This window comes from Melopsittacus undulatus, chromosome 6, assembly GCF_012275295.1.
Source record: "Melopsittacus undulatus isolate bMelUnd1 chromosome 6, bMelUnd1.mat.Z, whole genome shotgun sequence".
Classification (NCBI taxonomy): domain Eukaryota; kingdom Metazoa; phylum Chordata; class Aves; order Psittaciformes; family Psittaculidae; genus Melopsittacus; species Melopsittacus undulatus.
This window is the reverse complement of record NC_047532.1, coordinates 53587941-53604991: the sequence shown is the minus strand read 5'-3', so window position 1 is coordinate 53604991 and position 17051 is coordinate 53587941. Positions and strand designations below refer to the sequence as shown.

The window sequence follows — 17051 nt, the reverse complement described above, 5'->3', positions numbered from 1 at the left end:
CTCCTGCTTCCTTGAATGTTAGAGAGATAAAACCCCCAAAGGACTCACTGCTACTCCAGTAAAACAAAACCATTAGAGTGTTTTTTGATCACAACATTTTGTCCTTGAAAACTAAGCGTGTGGATGCTTTCTATGACACACTGCAGTGGGAGCCGTCATGCCTCCCAGTGGCACAAGAGCCCCTGTGCACACATGTGCTGCACATCCTCTCTGGAGTTAAACTCAATTTGCAGAGCACAAGTACCGGGCTCCAGCTTGCCACAGACATGCACACACACAGTGCGGTAACATCTACACCCTGCACTAGCACAGCAGGGGCTGCAACCCCGAGCTGAGCATCCCACTTCCCACCAGATGTGCTGGTCAGAGTGGGGCTGGGCTGCCACAGGTTTCATGAGGAAATAGAAGCAGAGGATCGAGACTGAAAGACTCTTTCTATTGCTACTTAGCAATAAAACAAATACCCATCCTTTGTGCCTGGCATCATATTCCTCCTAAGCCATAGGCTTTCATCCCTATGAAGCTCTGCTCCCCTCTGATGTATCTCCTCTGCAGCACCTTCACCCCTACCTGCCATGAGGCACAGCATCACCCCGGTGCCGTGACACACTGGTGACATCATTGTGCAAGACCATCACTGTGCCCTGAGTCCTTGCTTGATTTCTGATTTTGACGTATGTTTTATGCTTCATTGTGGAGCAATAATTCTTTTCTGTATCTGTCTGTACAGCTTAAAGGGATAAAAAGAATATTTCAGTGGATTTAAAAATGAATAATGCACACTTTTGATCATTCTGCTCCTGTACATCCAGAAGGGCTGAATAGATTTAATGCCAAAATTTGATTCCAGGTTGGTATTCTCCATGTTTAATTCTCAGTACCTGCCCTATTTTAATCAAGAAGTAAATCTGTATTTTTCAGCATTTTCCATTTTTATATCTCCACTTACACTCTTCTCAACATTTAGACCTTTAGACAGGTAATTATCCCTATGCTTTACTTGGGCAGTCCTATGCTTGAGGCTCAGCAGAAGGTTTGAGACCGATGCTCTACTCGAATGCATTTTCTTCCAAGCACTTGAACAGCAGTTTGGATGTGGTGGGACACATGCAACACGGTCTACACGGCCCTTGCTCGCTTGAGTCTGGCATTTCAACAGCCAGGCTAAAGCGACATCAGTGTCCCAGAGGTGCTGCTCTGCCAGGCCAGCTTGCAACTTGCTTTGAATGAATTTCATCTGCAAACATTCAGCCATGCAAAGAAATGCATCCTGCTTGCAATGGATATGACAGAGAAGATTTTGCAGCACAAATAAAAGATGTTCTAATAACCAGACAAAAGAGCACAGCCTCTGAAGTTTGCTGATTTCTTCTATTAAACACATTCAGTACCATTTCCTAACATGGCCTAGCCATGTACTCCCTCAGGAAAGTGCTGCTCTCAGTCCCCTCTCCCCAGCCTGCATGCCCACACCTGAAAGATACATCCCCATAAGGCCATCACTCCTTCCTTAGGTCAGCCTGGGCTCTGCACCAGAGCCGAGCTTCCACAGAGAGGACAGGTACCAATCTCTGCAGCCTCAGGCCATCACTGCAGCAATCAGCTAATTAGTACCAGCGAAATTCATTGTGGGGCTGCGGAGTGCCCCCAGTTTTAGCTCCCCCTCCTCTCACCAGACCGTGAACAGCAACTGGCACGTGTCACTTCTGCACACAGCTGTCTGTCTGAGTAACAGCAGCTTCCCACCAGAATGAAGATTACCCGGTGGGCTGGCAGGGTGAACTGAGAACGTGACTGCAAGTCTGCACCACTGCTCGCCCCTTGACACTGAAGAGGGGAGAAGTGCAGCAGCAAACCAAGTGGGACACACATGGGGACACAGGCATGGCCAGCAGTGTCTGCAGGGGAAGAGCGGAGCAGACCCCGTGGAAATGTTCACCAGCCTCATGTGTAGCTGGGTGTGAGGGAGTATAAAGCCAACTGATGTTTAAGCTTGGATGAAATCTTGCCTTACACTCATGACTAATTAAATGCTCCCTTTTAACCGCACCAGAGCAGTGACTTCTGCTTACACTGGGTGTAGAGAAAGTTGTGGGGAGAGAGCTCCACAACCTCCCACAAAGAAAACAAGATGGCAAAAATCAGTTAATGCTTAAAGCATTCTCAGGTTTCATAACCTAATTAGGTAATGCTGATACAAAGAGAGTTATTTGATCAGTATATTTAACTCTACTATTTAACTTGTTAGCATCCGTTAAGCATCCTTTTCCTTTTGTAAGGACCATTTGCCTGACTGTACCTTAACTCTGCACATGTACACAGAAAATTCCACAAAAGCCTTATTAAAAGAAATCCCCATGAGCACCCTGCTTACTTCAGTGGCTGCAGGGAGTCGGATACCTGTGCAGCATGCTGAACCTCCAGCTTGGTGTGCACAGCCAAGCCACCTTATTACAGCAGCTTTGATTTTGAGTATTTGAGGTTTCTGAAAGGGTCTGAATTCCAGCAGGGGATGCTCAACACTTTCAAACCCACAGGCTTAACCTGAACACATGAAACGGAAACACCAAGATTCATGACTTGCATCTGAAAACCTTGGCTACTGTTTTGAACTGGGCTGGCAGTGAAGCAAGGCTATAGAAACATCTCAGACTTTTCAGGGAGCACTTCGGGCCTCTATGCTGCATTTCCAAGCCTCTGGGGTTCTCTCCCTTTAAATATATCCTCAAATTAGTCTGGAATAATCAAAATTAATCTGTTTGATGCCAGCTCCCTGCAAGCACAACAGATGCTACAGAGTACTAAACCATGCCTCATGCAGGAAAATCTACATGCTTAGCTGGAGATTTTACTAACTAGGAGCATGCCACTGGGCCCACAGTTACCTGCACAGAGGCTTGTGATAGCTTTCAAATTAAAACAAGCCATCACTCGTGGCAAGTAGTCTCATGATTGCGGAGGAGCTCCAAGCAGAATATTCATCCTAAAATTCAAAATAATAGTAATTTCTTAGTCAAGTTTTCTTTTCTTAAACAAAACATACCATATAAAATGTGTATGAGGCTATTTGTATCTATGTAGCTATGCAATCTGTGTAAATACATCTAAAACATGACTCAGAGCTATAGAGAAAACCAAATGGCATTTGCAGGTCAGGAAAACATATCGCAGGTCAAGTAACACCCTCACAGCTGTTCTCCAACAACAATGAATGGTTATAGCTAACTGAAGCAGCAGTTGGGGAGCAGCATATGGGGAACACAGCTTAAAAAGCACACAGAAAACATCTATTAAGCTGGGGATAACTAATTGGGAGAAAGGGAAATGTGCATTTTTTTGCTAGTGTTCAAGATATTTGCTTTTAGTGAATAAGTAAGAACCGCAACAATTTAGGCAGAAAAGTCAGTAATTATGATTGCAGTTTTGCATTGCTGAGAATGTGCCAAAATTACCTGTACATTGTCAACTTAATGGAATGTCACAAGCAACCACACATGTATCCAATCTGAATTATGCCTCCTGGCCTATAGGACACCCATCACTCCTAAATCCTACCTCACTGTGCCCCAGGGATGCTCCTGAGGGCATGGGTGACTGCCCAGGATGCATTCCAAACCTCTGTTAGGCACAACTTCCCTGCAGGGCAGCAGCTCCTCCTGCAGTGGAGTGAGTCAGAGCTACTTGGGTGCCAATGATTTTGCATCTTGAGGCTGTATGTGTAAGAGAATCAGAGGGCCCACTAATGAGGAGACTGCAACAAATGAGCTTTTTACCATTCAGCTCATACTCCTTTGGCCTGATAATGTAGACACTGTGACAACTTTCCCCTAACCCTGCTGGTTTCACCATATGTCTCATTTTTTTCCCATCTCCAAATACTCCGACATGTGCCTGAGAGGTAGGGAAGTTACTTTATGTCTTCCATAGCTAATATTTCACCAAGGAACCGTGCTGGACTCCTCTTGAAAAGAATAATAATGTTCTCATTTCCTGCCCAAGGCACTCTGTGAGCTGATGGCAACCTGTGCCAGCACCTCAGCACCCTCACCTTAACTCTTGCTTTTTCTACAGGTTTGGATGCTTGTCTCAAAATCCCATTTCTCTGCTCTCATTCAATATTTGATTTTAACTGTCTGGGTTCAAAATTATCTTCATGGCTTCAATTTGTTTGTTGTGAATGCGTAACACTCATTAGTTTTGTAACAATCTAGAGATGAGAGCAATCTTCTGCATGCATTTCAGACCTGTTAAAAATGCATTCAAATGCATAGCAGATTCCTTTACAATATCCTTGATAGCTCATCTGTCTTGAATCTTTATCCTCCCGTATTCATCACAGCTGAGATACTGAGTTAGGTCAGAGTTACTGTTTTTAAAACTGTTCAAAACTACAGTAAAAGGTACATTCAGACGGATGCTTCTCGGCACATTTCTCACACTGAGATCCAGAAATCCATTTAAAGCTACACAGGAATGTAATTTCACTTTTCCCCAGATCCAGGCCTGTGGCTGGGCAGCAGAAGGGTGATGTATCTGGAGTATGTATGAATGGTACAGATCATCCTTCTTTTTCCTCATTTGGATATTACATCCCCCACAAAAGAAAACCAAAACACCCCCGCCCCCCCCAATTCATCCATGTTCAGATCAACACCACGTTGCCAACGTGACATCTCTCCAATGAATGTTAAGATATAATTACCCTGTAATGAATGATTCCTATTAAACATTTAATACATCTCCCTCTAATTGAAATTTAAGCCTTTGGTTGTGGTTGGGTGTCACTAAAGATGTGATTAAACATAAAATATGTATAACACATAACTCCTTTTGGGGTGTTGGGATAGCTTCCACTAAGTAACAAACATGAATAATTTCTCTTGCACTCTCAAGAGTTTGTACTCTAAAGGGGGATGAGAGCATTCTTGAGCTCAGCTTTGTCCTCAGCCCTTTTGCCGCTTGCATCCCTCACAGGGCCTGGTGCTGCCCCACACCTGCCTCTCCCCCAGCTCCACCTGCCTCACAATATTTCTCCTCTGTGTTATAGCTTCTCAGGCTGCACTTAGAACTGTTTGCCATGAGGGTAAAATGGAGAAAAATGTCTATTTTCCACTTACACAAGTAATCTGAATGTGAGACAGTTGAATATGCTGAGCGTCAGCAAGGATAGCAACAACAGTCCTAAATCAAGACACTTAGACCTATGCATTATTTATTTACCTGTTATTAATAATCTTGCTCATAGGCTAAAAACCAGTCCTTATCAAAGTTTCATCTGTAAACACCTACATAATTCCACAGTTAAGTGGAGAAAGCCTCAGTTCTGACAACAGCTGAACCATGTTTGTGCTGCTGCCTTACACAAAAGGAGTCTCAAAGTGGAGTTTTTGGCAAAAAAAAATATATATAGACCTCATATAATCCTAAGAGTTAGAAAAGCAGCCACTGTATGAAAACAGACTTTTCTTGCAGTGCCTGCTCTGTGGCATGCGATACCACACCATTCAGACCTGTGAGGGTTTCATAGAAAGCAGATGGGGGTGGATGCGGGATCCAGCACCAACATATCTAACTTCTGTGGTTTTGGTCACTGAATTTTATGGTGGTAAAGGCCCAAACCCCATCTTTGTAATAATCCCACAGCCTCCTGTGCCTTTCATCATTTCCCCTCAAATGCTGGGACAATACATTCTTTACTGTTTTGGTTTCTCTCCTTGTTGCCAACCTGGTTCAAAGCTAATGTTTGCTAATTGCTTTCACAGGACTATGTTGAAAGTGTTTCAACCCAGTAGGAGAGGAAGAGCCATCTGGAATAATGACCCAGCTACATCTCCAACACTAGCAACAAGGTAGCAGCAAAAGGGCTGGATTTTCAAAAACCCTGGGAAGGTGCTGAGCTGGTGGCTTAAAACCAACCAAACCCCACAACCCTTACACTTACATATGAAATTTACTTGGTGTACAAGCTATTGAGAAAATAATCCAGGGTTCTCATCAGCTCTGCTTTTCAGAGCACAGCTTGGCTTCAAACGTGCCTAGTGACAGCTTGCACTATTCCCCCAGTGCAAACCAGGCTTTTGCAATGTAGTTATTCCCAAAGATGCCAAGCAGATTCAGTTGCTCAATTCTCATGAACATTAATTAGAAACATTCTGTTTCTAAATCACCTTCATGGCTTCTGAAGTACCCATCCATAAGTACAGATCATAGTAAATGCAAAATGAGTCCAGTGAGACCAACAAACCAAGGGACAAGAGGGCTTGACGCTCAGACTTACCTCCTTTGTACCATGATTCCTTCTGTTGCCACTGATGACTGGTTCCTCCATATATACAAATGAGAAGCAGGTAATTCAGGTAACTTCATCTACGGCTACACGTACAGTATAAAGTAGGTTAAAATTTGGGTCAGAAACTGTTCCTTTCAGCAGACTATTAGTGTTAAACAATGCAGTATCTGATGAGCAGAGCTGGGCTTTTCAAGGCAAGGATGAGGAAGGTGTTTGGCTCCTGTCCAGCCGCATGGTCAATGCTGGTGTGCGGTGCACTGTAGAGAGCATGTGCTGTTACCAAATCACAGACGTGGGCTTACACTGCTGCTGGACTAACGCTGGAGTGGGGCCCCTCCCCTTCCACCACCAGGACAGAACTACATGTGGGTTTCAACCCTCAGCAAAGATGCCTTCTGAAAGACCCCAGATCCGCTGACAGTGAGACACAGCTACAAGCACTGACAGCAAGTACAGCACTGGCAAACAGCCAGAGACTGGATGATGGCACTTTTGCCTTGCACATATACATGGGGTGAATTTAGAGGCCACCCTTATCTCCTGCCTATAGGGCCAAGTTTGAGTGGAGATCCACCAGCTGTGACCTGAGGGTGTAATGGGAAGAGATATAGGGAAAGGAGACAGTAGGGCAGAATGAGGCAACACACTGGAAAAACCTTCATGGTATCCCCACACAGCACTGGCCTCTGCTCTGCTCTCTCATGAACCTGTGGAGGTCTCAGGGGAATCACCAGGGTTTCTCCAGGAAAAATGAGTCACAGCTTATCCCAATTGTGTCCGCATGCATAGAGGAGAGGGATCCTAACATACCTGCACAATGAGCAAGGACCCCTGAAAGCAGGGATTTTCTACGGACAAAGGAATGAACATACACTAGTGTGGGAATGCCAAGGATAAAGAGAATTTTTAAAGAGTTGGCAGAACTGCTCCACCTCATCCCAGCATGATGAGGAAACTAAAACAAACATCACACTAAAGGCACATGGCTTCCCTATAGACCTGGGACCACAAACTTCAAAGAGCAGAGCTTCTTTGGCCTCAAACAGGTGCAGTACACTGAGACCCTGCTTCCCAGGGTGGCCTTAGTCTGGGGACGGAGAGAATCTGAACCCATGTTCTGCGGACAGCCATAAACATCCCTATCAGCAACCACAACACAGCTGGGGTGCAGGAGGTGTCCTCATCTCCACAGCTCTGGCACTGTCGTAGTTTAAGCCCAGCTGGTAACTTAGAACCACGCAGCTGCTCGCTCTCTCCCCCACCTTCCTGCCCTCACTCCCAGAGGGATGGGGAGGAGAATTGAAAGAACGTAGCTCCCACGGGTTGAGATAAGAACAGTCCAGTAACTAAGGTATAACACAAATCACTGCTGCTACCACCAATAATAATGATAAGGGAAATAACAAGGGAAGAGAATAAAACCGCTCACCACCAGCCGACCGATACCTAGCCCAACCCAAGCAGCAATCTGGGCCTTCCGGCTAACTGCCCCCAGTTTATATACTGTGCATGACATGCTGTGGTATGGAATATGCCTTTGCCTAGTTTGGGTCAGGTATCCTGTCTCTGCTTCCTCCTGGCTTCCCCTCCTGCCTGGCAGAGCATGAGACTCACAAAGTCCTTGGTCAGAGTAAACATTACTGAGCAGTAACTAAAAACATCGGTGTTATCAGCTCTGTTCCCAGGCTTAAAGTCAAAACCACAGCGCTGCGCCAGCTACTAAGAAGGAGAAAAATGACTGCTACTGCTGAACCCAGGACAGGCACACATGGTTTACTGGCAATGAACCAATGCACAGACCTCCAAAGAGAAGAGTTTATGGACGCTTTTATATACATACACAAATATTTTAATATAATGGTAACTGAAATGTTATCCATATTCTTAGTACTGTCATAATTAACTAAAAAGATATTTTTTAAATTTTGTAAAAATGACATATTTTACACATCTTCTATTTACAATTGCAATATACTTAAATGTTATAAAACATCCACTCTGACCTTTAAAATATATGTATACTAGGACTTAGTATTAGATATAATTTATAGCAAACCAGGGTTTACTGTGTAGCTATCTATTCAATGGGAATCTCATTATCAGCCTGGCTTAATAAAGGCTGCTCAAAACCAAAAATTGACAACAACAACAACAACAAAAAGACAAGGAATGTGCAAATATTGGGGCAGGAAAAAAAAAATACAAAAAATCAAAATCAAGCTTGCAGTTTTAAAAAGAACATTGTGAAGATTTCCAATAAATTAAAATCATGACCCACAAATCCTTTTCCTGGCATTGTCCGTGATCAAATTAATTTTCAGTACTATTAATCTAAAAGGAAAAAAGCCAACCCAAGGGGAAAACCCAGCCCAGTCACCCCAGATCTTCCCAGGGTCATCTGTTCCCCACACTGCAGTCAAGCATCAGGATTTGCTGGGATGGTTGTTGCTGGCACAGATGAGCTGGCTCTATTGATGACCCGTGAATAAGTGCGCTCCATTCCGTGCTGTTTTGCTGAGTCCTCCTTGTACGCAATCTTTTGATAAAAAAGAAAAAAAATATGTGCAACAGTGAGAGAGATCTGAAGTTTGATGTCTGAAGTCTGTTTGGTTCTTTATTTGTTACACTATGATGCTAAAGATCTGACAGCAGAAAATGACCTTTGCCCAGGTACGCAGAGGTGACTGGAGGCTGCAGTGAGCGGGAGGATGTCCTCTGAGCTGGGGGAATAAATGGGGCTGGGCTGGGGTCACCGGCTTCTGCCAAGAGGTGCTTCATGGTGTTCCCTGAACTCTGTTTCTCTAACAACAATCATACAAACACAACTGATAAGTCACCTGCATTTTAGGTGCAGTGGCACCTATTGATTGTGGTACAGACCAGCCCCAGGCTCTGCCCACACACTCATTGAAGGCATGCAGCATCCCCACCAACCTTCACACACATGGCAATGGAAAAGTATGTCTGTTAGCAGGGTCTGGACAAATTCCCAGGCTGAGGCTGCAAGCAAAGCTGTGCTATTAGGGAAGAGCAGTGGCAGAAGCTTGCTCTTCCCCGTCCTAAAATAGGCTTTAGCAAGAAGGATCCTGCCCCCTCCCCCCCAAGTTGTTTTTAGCCTTGGTAATAGGCTATAAAGCCTATTCTATAAATACAGACTGAAAACCTGCCTTCTTCCATGAGGCACTGTGCTGAAGCATCCACAGCAGGGACTTGGGCCATCCCCACTGACCATGCAGCTGTCAATAGTGGAAGAGAAAGCCTTTCCCCTTCACAAGGCTCCAGGCACAATTTTACGACCCCCAGTTATCCCTGGTCAGGGCTGCAGGTCAATCACACCACATTTATTACTTGGGCAGACATGACCATGCTGCCCCCATGTACACCCTTAGTGCCTGAGCCAGCAATTCTGACAGTTCTGAAAAGAAACTGTACCCACACTATGTACATCTTGTCCCTTCTTTTTCATATGTCTCTGAGCAAGGGAGTCATAGACATGAAACTAAACAAACACACCAAGTAGAAAACCAGCAAGTGAGGAAAGTACATGACATTAAAAGAAAAAATAGATGTAAGAAAAATGAACATACCACTTTTGGCTATAGTATTGAGGGAAATGTTAGACAGGGAAGAAGAGAAGCTGTATAAGCAAGGACCATGACAGAGCTGTCAGAAAAGAAAAACAAAACAAAACAAAAGAGAGAAAAACACATGGTGATGAGTCACTGTCAGTGGGTGAGCAAGCAAAACCCTCTTGAACACAACAAAGGGAAAGATGGCAAATCTTACTGGGGTGAAGCACACAGCACAGACACCCTCAAGCTTTCCAACTGTGAGAAAATATATTTCAGCCACAGTTTACAGAACACGACTTCTCTGAGGCAACACTCTGGTCAGAAGGAGGCAGTTCATCCCTTCACTTCAGGAGGAGCAGAGTTACCACAAAAAGCCGTGCTGCCTGGAAAACTGGGTTGTTGCTCATAATGCTGCCCCACAAGGCTGCAAGTGGGAGACTGGTTTTCAGTGTGGGCTTTCAAATTCCAGTGATCACAAACAGTGATAAATATTAGTTACTATAAAATTAGTGAAATGCTTGAGGTTCACAAATACGTAAACACCTGAATGGGCAGGGAGCACAACTCACAGAACAGCAATGATCACTGAGCTTGACCCCCACCTGACATACACCAAGCCTTCAAAGCAGTTACACTGCTCTACACCCTGAGAAAAACCAGCTCATTCCATAGGATCAATGAGCCAAAAAATGCCTGTAAATCTTATTCTCCTCACATGTCAAGATGAATATTACAGCATGGTCTATGGACTGCCAATTAGACACTTCTGCGAGATGCTATCTCTGGTAACAATGGTTGAACAAAGTAACTCTACATAAGTAGTGCTTATGTATGCTATAGGCACTTGGAAATGCAACTGATAGAAACTAAGTTCTTCACAGATGCAATTAAGGTGGCCTACACACAAGCACACAGAGAAACAGCTAAGCGTGATTTAATTCACATTTTAGTATGCAGAAACACTCAATATTTAAATTAAAACAAAAAAAAAACCCAATAAAATATTTGCATAGACACAGCAATAGAATAGCTGCAAGTGTGCACTGAAGCCCAGTTCAGTATTCTGGGATGTATTTCATAGAATGCAATTATGCATGCTCATCCATCTGAAGCTGCTAACAGCTGAAATACATGGCATGTATTTTGACAGTGTACTTAAATGTATATATAAAAAACCCCCAGTAGTAACTCTTGCTCTGAAAGCTGAATACAAATAGGAACTATAAAGATATCTCCTCCAGTTTCAAGCTAGGCATTAAATGCAATTTACTGCTTTAATTAAATATATCACAGCTGTAGGCTAAAGCAGGCAAAGCATAAAACACCAGTTTTACTGATTATCTTCCTTTGCCTCTAGACCTCAGTCTGCATTTAGCTTCACGAACATTCAACTTTTCAATATGTAATAAGACAAGCAGAGGACAGATCTTTGTTGAACAATCAGATTCATTATATACAATACATCTGGATTTAAAATGAAGAGAGGAAAAAAAAAAGGAGTAAACTATGTTTTCTCAATGATTGCTGCACTACCAGGTTTTACTTTAAATTTGCTCTACAGCTTCATTTGTCACTAGAAGATACAATTAGCCACTCTCATTCAGTCCAACCAGCAACAAAATAGATGATCTAACCTGTTCATTCATAACTGCAGAGAGCTCGCTGAGCATGTCCTTGTAATGAGACTTCATCTCTCCCTGATACTCAAACTGGTCCTCCTTAATAAGGCGCTCGTTGACATCAAGAGCATGTCCACATGCTTCTGCAAATTGCCTACAAGCACAAAACCACAAAGAACAAGCATGCAAATTCTATAGTAATGGAAAAATAAAATCTATCTATATACACACACTCTACCTCTACTCCCCCTTTCAAATTACACCTTCTTGGAAGTGATAGTCAGAGCTCATCCTCAGATCAAGAGGAATGCAGGCTATTAGAACAGCCCAAAACTTCAGTAAATGTTTTCCTGGGAATGACTTGTAAGAAAGGTTAAATGCAGATCTAAACTAACCTGGTTCAATTCAGCCTGATTTCATGTCACACCTACTCAAGCTATTTAATACTATGCAGAGGGTTGAAAGTCTGAACAATGTTTACCTGAAGATTTCCTTCAGAAGCTTAACTTGATTATCAGGATATCTCTTAGCATTTGTCTCTTCAAGAAAAGCTCTAGCATAGGCCATTGGTCCAGCATTTACCTGGGGGAAAAATATACAGTTTAGGTACAGAGAGCAAGCAGCTTATTGCCATTTTCTCTTGTGTTCCAAGGACTGGGGACCTGCCTCAGGCAACCAAACCTGTGCAAAGAACATCACCTCATTTGTTTCGTTACCTGGATGAGACCTGAAGAGTTTTACTATAGAAAAGGGAGCTGGCTGGCCTTGCACAAAGTGCATACCTTTGTTGGCCTTTGAAAGCCCTCACTTAGTTAACCATCCAGAAAGCTGTATGTTTGAGAACATTTTAATGAGGATACAATAAATAAATGCAACTCTCACCATTCCCAACTTTTCTAAAAAGGAAATGACAAAACCAATCCTAACAAAACTCCCTTTAAAGTATCTGCATGCTTGGCTATGTGACAGGCTGCATTCTCAAGTGATGTGTGATGGTCTTGTTGCAAAGGTCTTAACATGTATTTAGAGAAGATTTGACTAAAGTAGTTATATTTGCACATAAACCCAGCAGGCATCAACATCAACAGAAAATTTTCTGTTCTCTTACATTTTTAGAGTGGGCTTCAAAAGCAGTGGAATACAAGATATGAGCAGAAGTAGGAAACAGAGAAAATACATCTGGAATGTTGAAAATCAGAACAAAATTTTAGGTAGATGCATTGAAAAGAGAAAGAATAAATTAAAAAAGGCAAATTGTTATTACCTTGACACTGACACTTCCTTGGAGTTTGAGCTGCAGTCGGATCATGTCCACTTCTTCCATTGTGCAAAGCTGATTGAGCTCTGAGACTTTTTTGGACATCTCATCAATCGCTACTTCGATAGGGTTAAGCTCTGTGCTGGTTTGGCTTATGACTTGAATACGTTTCTTCACGTAGGGAAACAAGTGACTGGCTACTCAAAAGCAAGAAACATATCAAAGAAACTCACCCAACAAAACATTGTATAAGAAAGCAAAACAATTAAGTCAAAGTTTAACTTTTAACTCTGTTAATCTCTTCATCAATCCAAATAAAGTTTAAACTGCTAAATGATTTGAAATGACATAGCAGGTCCAAAATGGATTTTCATGTTCCTGGCACTGGATGAGCATTTTTATTTTTGACTTCACCATTGCTTACTCTAAGCTCTGCAACATTCACGTGGCAAAAAGCTCCCACCACTTGGATTTTAGAATCCACAAATTTGTTGAGTTAAAGCACTAAACAATGAGCCTGTACTGAATTTCAAATAGCTCAAAACATTCTATCAAGCATTTCAAATTAGAGGCAGGAGCTTCTAGCTTAGTTGAATTGGGTATCACTCAGCTGCAGATGAACTACTATTACGACATCATCCTTAAAGATGAAAGGAGCTACTGTAACATTCAGCCTAAAAACTGCTATGGGAGTGGACAGGAATTATCTATCATCAAAACCCCTTCCTTTCAGTCAAAGCCTTTTTATGGATCTCAGGGAGTTTGGCAAAGGTACTGTTGTGGCACCTTAAGCTAACAATCTTTTCTCAATTACCCTACACACTTGGAAGCTCTCCCAAACTCCTTCCTCTGATAAGCATCTGCTGACAGTCAGCTCAGGCCTACATAAGCTCCAGCTCACACAGTGGCTGTCCCCTTGGAGAGCAGGAAACCCACAACTTCCAGAGCTGGAAAAACAAGTCACAACCAGGCACAGCAGAGAGCCAGTGATTCACAGACCACAGCCTCTTGCACAGAGGACAAGTGCAACCTGGTGCAACACAGGCAGCAGGCCCTGGAGCATGGAGAGACTTAGCAGGTACCATTCTAGCCACCCAGTACCCCTGTGCAAGTTCCACACTCTTCCAGTGATACTGATAAGCCTTGCCATTTTCTCAGACTGAAAGCACTTCTTTTTTTACACAGCAAGCAAATGAAAATATATGACTTTATTGAAGGCCAGGGATGGAGGGGACTGGGGTTAATATGTTTCCTTTACAGAAAAGCACTGCCAGAGGGAAAAGCAGGGGAGAAGAGAAGGACCTAAGACTGAAGACGGAACCAGGCTGAGAGCAGTGGGAGTTGATGACAGCGTGTAATAACCTAGGGAAAACATTCTGCTGGAAGAAAAACCATCTCTGTTTTCACCAGACATACCATAACAGACGCACTTTCAAGTCACTGAAACTACCTGCTTCAGTATAGGTCTCAGAACACTTACTGCTGCTCAAGCACTTAAAACCCCCATATATAATCCACTCCTCCTTTTTTTTCTTCTTACAAGCAAAACTGTGTCATGTAACAAGATGCACTCAGACATCAGTGCCTCTTTCCTGACTTGCCAGAACAAAACTTTTAGGTGACTATGCCTGTACTGTAAGCAGCTTTCTTCACTTTGCCCTTTGGGTGAAACTGTGAAGTCCATGGGGAACAGTATTTTCTGTCACTCACAGGGGCCTTTGATGTGAATATCAGCTGCTCTGCTCATGGCTGCCCATGGGAGCAATGTCTCCATCTCAGATAGTTTCTCATATTCCCAGCCAAAATATAGACAGGTCATGTTTCAGTAGTAGTTTCACAAAGGATGCCTCTTTAAAAAGTGATTTCTGTCATGATAAGGAGCTAAACATTTTCTGTTTAATATGATTCAGTAAGAACAGACATATCTAGCGCTCCTGACATTCCTGTCTTCAAACACTGTGCCCCAGTGAGATGAAATCTTACCTCCACTTAAAAAAAAATAAAGCTATATGATGTATCTCGCTCTGATTTTGAATAAAAAAATCCTATCTGCCAAGTTTTATTCTTCTTAGAATAGGCACCCTACTTTTCTTCTTTGACTTGTTTATTATTTAAAAGAACAATGGCTCTGAGTGCTGAACTGCCTCCAGCATAACCACTCCCAAATTACATCACTGCAAGAGCAGTTAAAATGTCAATAATATGAGAAAATAAGACCGACAATGACTCCACAAATGAAGATAACTTTTCCCCAGACAGTCGGCAGAGTTGTAAGAGAGCATGTACTTTGCCAATGGACACATTGAAGAGATTACTTATCAGTTTGCACAGCATGCTCTGCCCACTGACTGCAGAAAACCTGGCACAATAAATGCACTGCTGGGCTTAACTGGCAAAGGTGGATGGCAGCAAGGAAACATCCTGAGGACACGTACTTGTTAGGATTGTGCGCCTCTTGCACTGCTCTTCTACCCCTCCGTGCTTTTTTCCTGAGAGTGTGAAGGGTGTCTCAAACACAAAGCGGTTGATATTATGATGCATTTCAAAGTCAGTCTTTCTGTCTTCGGCTTCCTTCTCTTCAAAGAAAGGTGTGACATACGTCACCTGGATATACGCGTATTTTGGATCCAGGTCTTTGGGGTTGACCTGTGTAACAGTGGCAAACATAAAACTCTGTTAATAAGCTTCCAAGGCATCTGTTATATTTCTGATGCTTTTATAGCGATACTGATTAAAACAGACTTCCTATTTTAATATTAAGACCACAGATTAATAAAAAGGTATTTAACCAAGGGGACCGTAAGAACAGTGGGACTTTTGAATGTAGTCATTGGCAGAAGTATATGAAAACTGAATGAGAGAGAAAACAACCTGCTTCCGCATTACAGTAAATATCTGCATGCAGGCATATGCTGGAATATGCTCTTTTCCCACTGACTGTGATGTCCTGCTATAACATTGTCATTCCCATGCAGCACCTGCCACACTATAAGGTGAGGATCTTTTTTCGATTGTAAAAGTAGGTCACAGAAGTTAATACACATACTCAGTTCATATTCATTGAAAACGCAGCTCCCAGAACATGCACCATGAGCTCAGTTCTCTCCCCTTTGCAAAACCAGCATGTCTTTTGTACCTTGTTGGAATCCTGAATGATCTTCACGTTATCTATTCCAAACTTGTCTGCATACAGTTTCATTAGCCTTTGAGAGATCTCAGACAAGCCGGTTAATTTGGGTTCTTTATAGATATACTCTTTACCTTCCTCTTCTTCAAAAAAACCCTGTTTGGATGAAATGGAAGGATACAGTGAACATCACAGGCAGGGCAAAGCCTAAAAAAGGTGCTTTTATCAGGAATCAAGGTTGTCTGTATAGCCTCCAGAGCATCCAATACATAATTTCCAACACCTAAATCAAAAACTTACCTTTCTCCACTGTAGCAAAAACGTAGAGGTCTGGTACCTCCGAAGTTACCCCATTATTTTGATGTACCTGGGTACATCATACACATTTAATAACTCATACACATTTATTCATATAAGAGCTAGCTGTTTTACAGATTTAAAGCACTTTCTTGAGAATGCTGATGTGTGCATGATGAAAAAACCACAAATGAATTGAAAACCGGACATTAAAAATCCTTTAAATTTTAACCATTTGTTTAAAAATTAACTATTTTGGAAGCACTGTGCTAACAGAACATGAGCGTAACAGCTCTTTGCTGGATGCCTAGCCCAGCATGACACCTCCAGAGCATCCTGTCTGGGAGCCAGGTGTGCAGGCAAAGGCTGGGCACTGCTGCCTGTGGTGATGTTTGGGACACTCCTGCTCACAGCAATACACAGGACCATGGCATTGAGAGCACCTGTGGACTGATTTGCATCTGTTCAGGACAGCTGAAGAGGAACTCTGATGGCATCCTGAAAGGCTATATGGAATCGCACCATTTTCAGAGACAATCATGTCTGTTAGATTTATGTAGAAAAACCAAACAAACCAAAAAACCCACACACAGACTGTGCTCCTTTGCAAAGAAAGCTCAATCTTGTTAAAGTCATTTACTTATTACACTGGAAGGACTTGGCAGAGCTTTAAGAAAAGCCTCCATTGAAGAGCTGAACAAGAACCACTCAGGCTTCAGAAGAAATGCCAACCTCAGAAAATTAACAGCATTGCATCATGTGCAGGTCAGACACTCAACCTATACATGACGAACATGTACCTCAAAGCTACAGCAGGAAGTAGCAGGTGCCCCAGTAACAAGGAATACATTTATCCCAGTGCCATCACAAGGACTATACCAATGCAGCG

The 17051-nt window shown here is 42.8% G+C and overlaps 1 protein-coding gene across 3 annotated transcripts in view; it reads right to left on the bottom strand.

The window, feature by feature from the left end:
• Positions 1-8124: 8124 nt before the first annotated feature.
• Positions 8125-17051, bottom strand: part of DOCK10 (dedicator of cytokinesis 10) — a 159637-nt gene continuing 150710 nt past the window's right edge. For all 3 annotated transcript variants that reach the window (XM_034063895.1, XM_034063894.1, XM_034063897.1), the window contains exons 51-56: positions 15875-16021; positions 15174-15384; positions 12745-12935; positions 11962-12062; positions 11496-11634; positions 8125-8825 (exon numbers count right to left, since the gene is read on the bottom strand). In XM_034063895.1, coding sequence (XP_033919786.1) covers positions 8706-8825; positions 11496-11634; positions 11962-12062; positions 12745-12935; positions 15174-15384; positions 15875-16021 — 909 coding nt within the window. In that variant the 3' untranslated portion in view covers positions 8125-8705. The remainder of the gene's footprint in view (positions 8826-11495; positions 11635-11961; positions 12063-12744; positions 12936-15173; positions 15385-15874; positions 16022-17051) is intronic.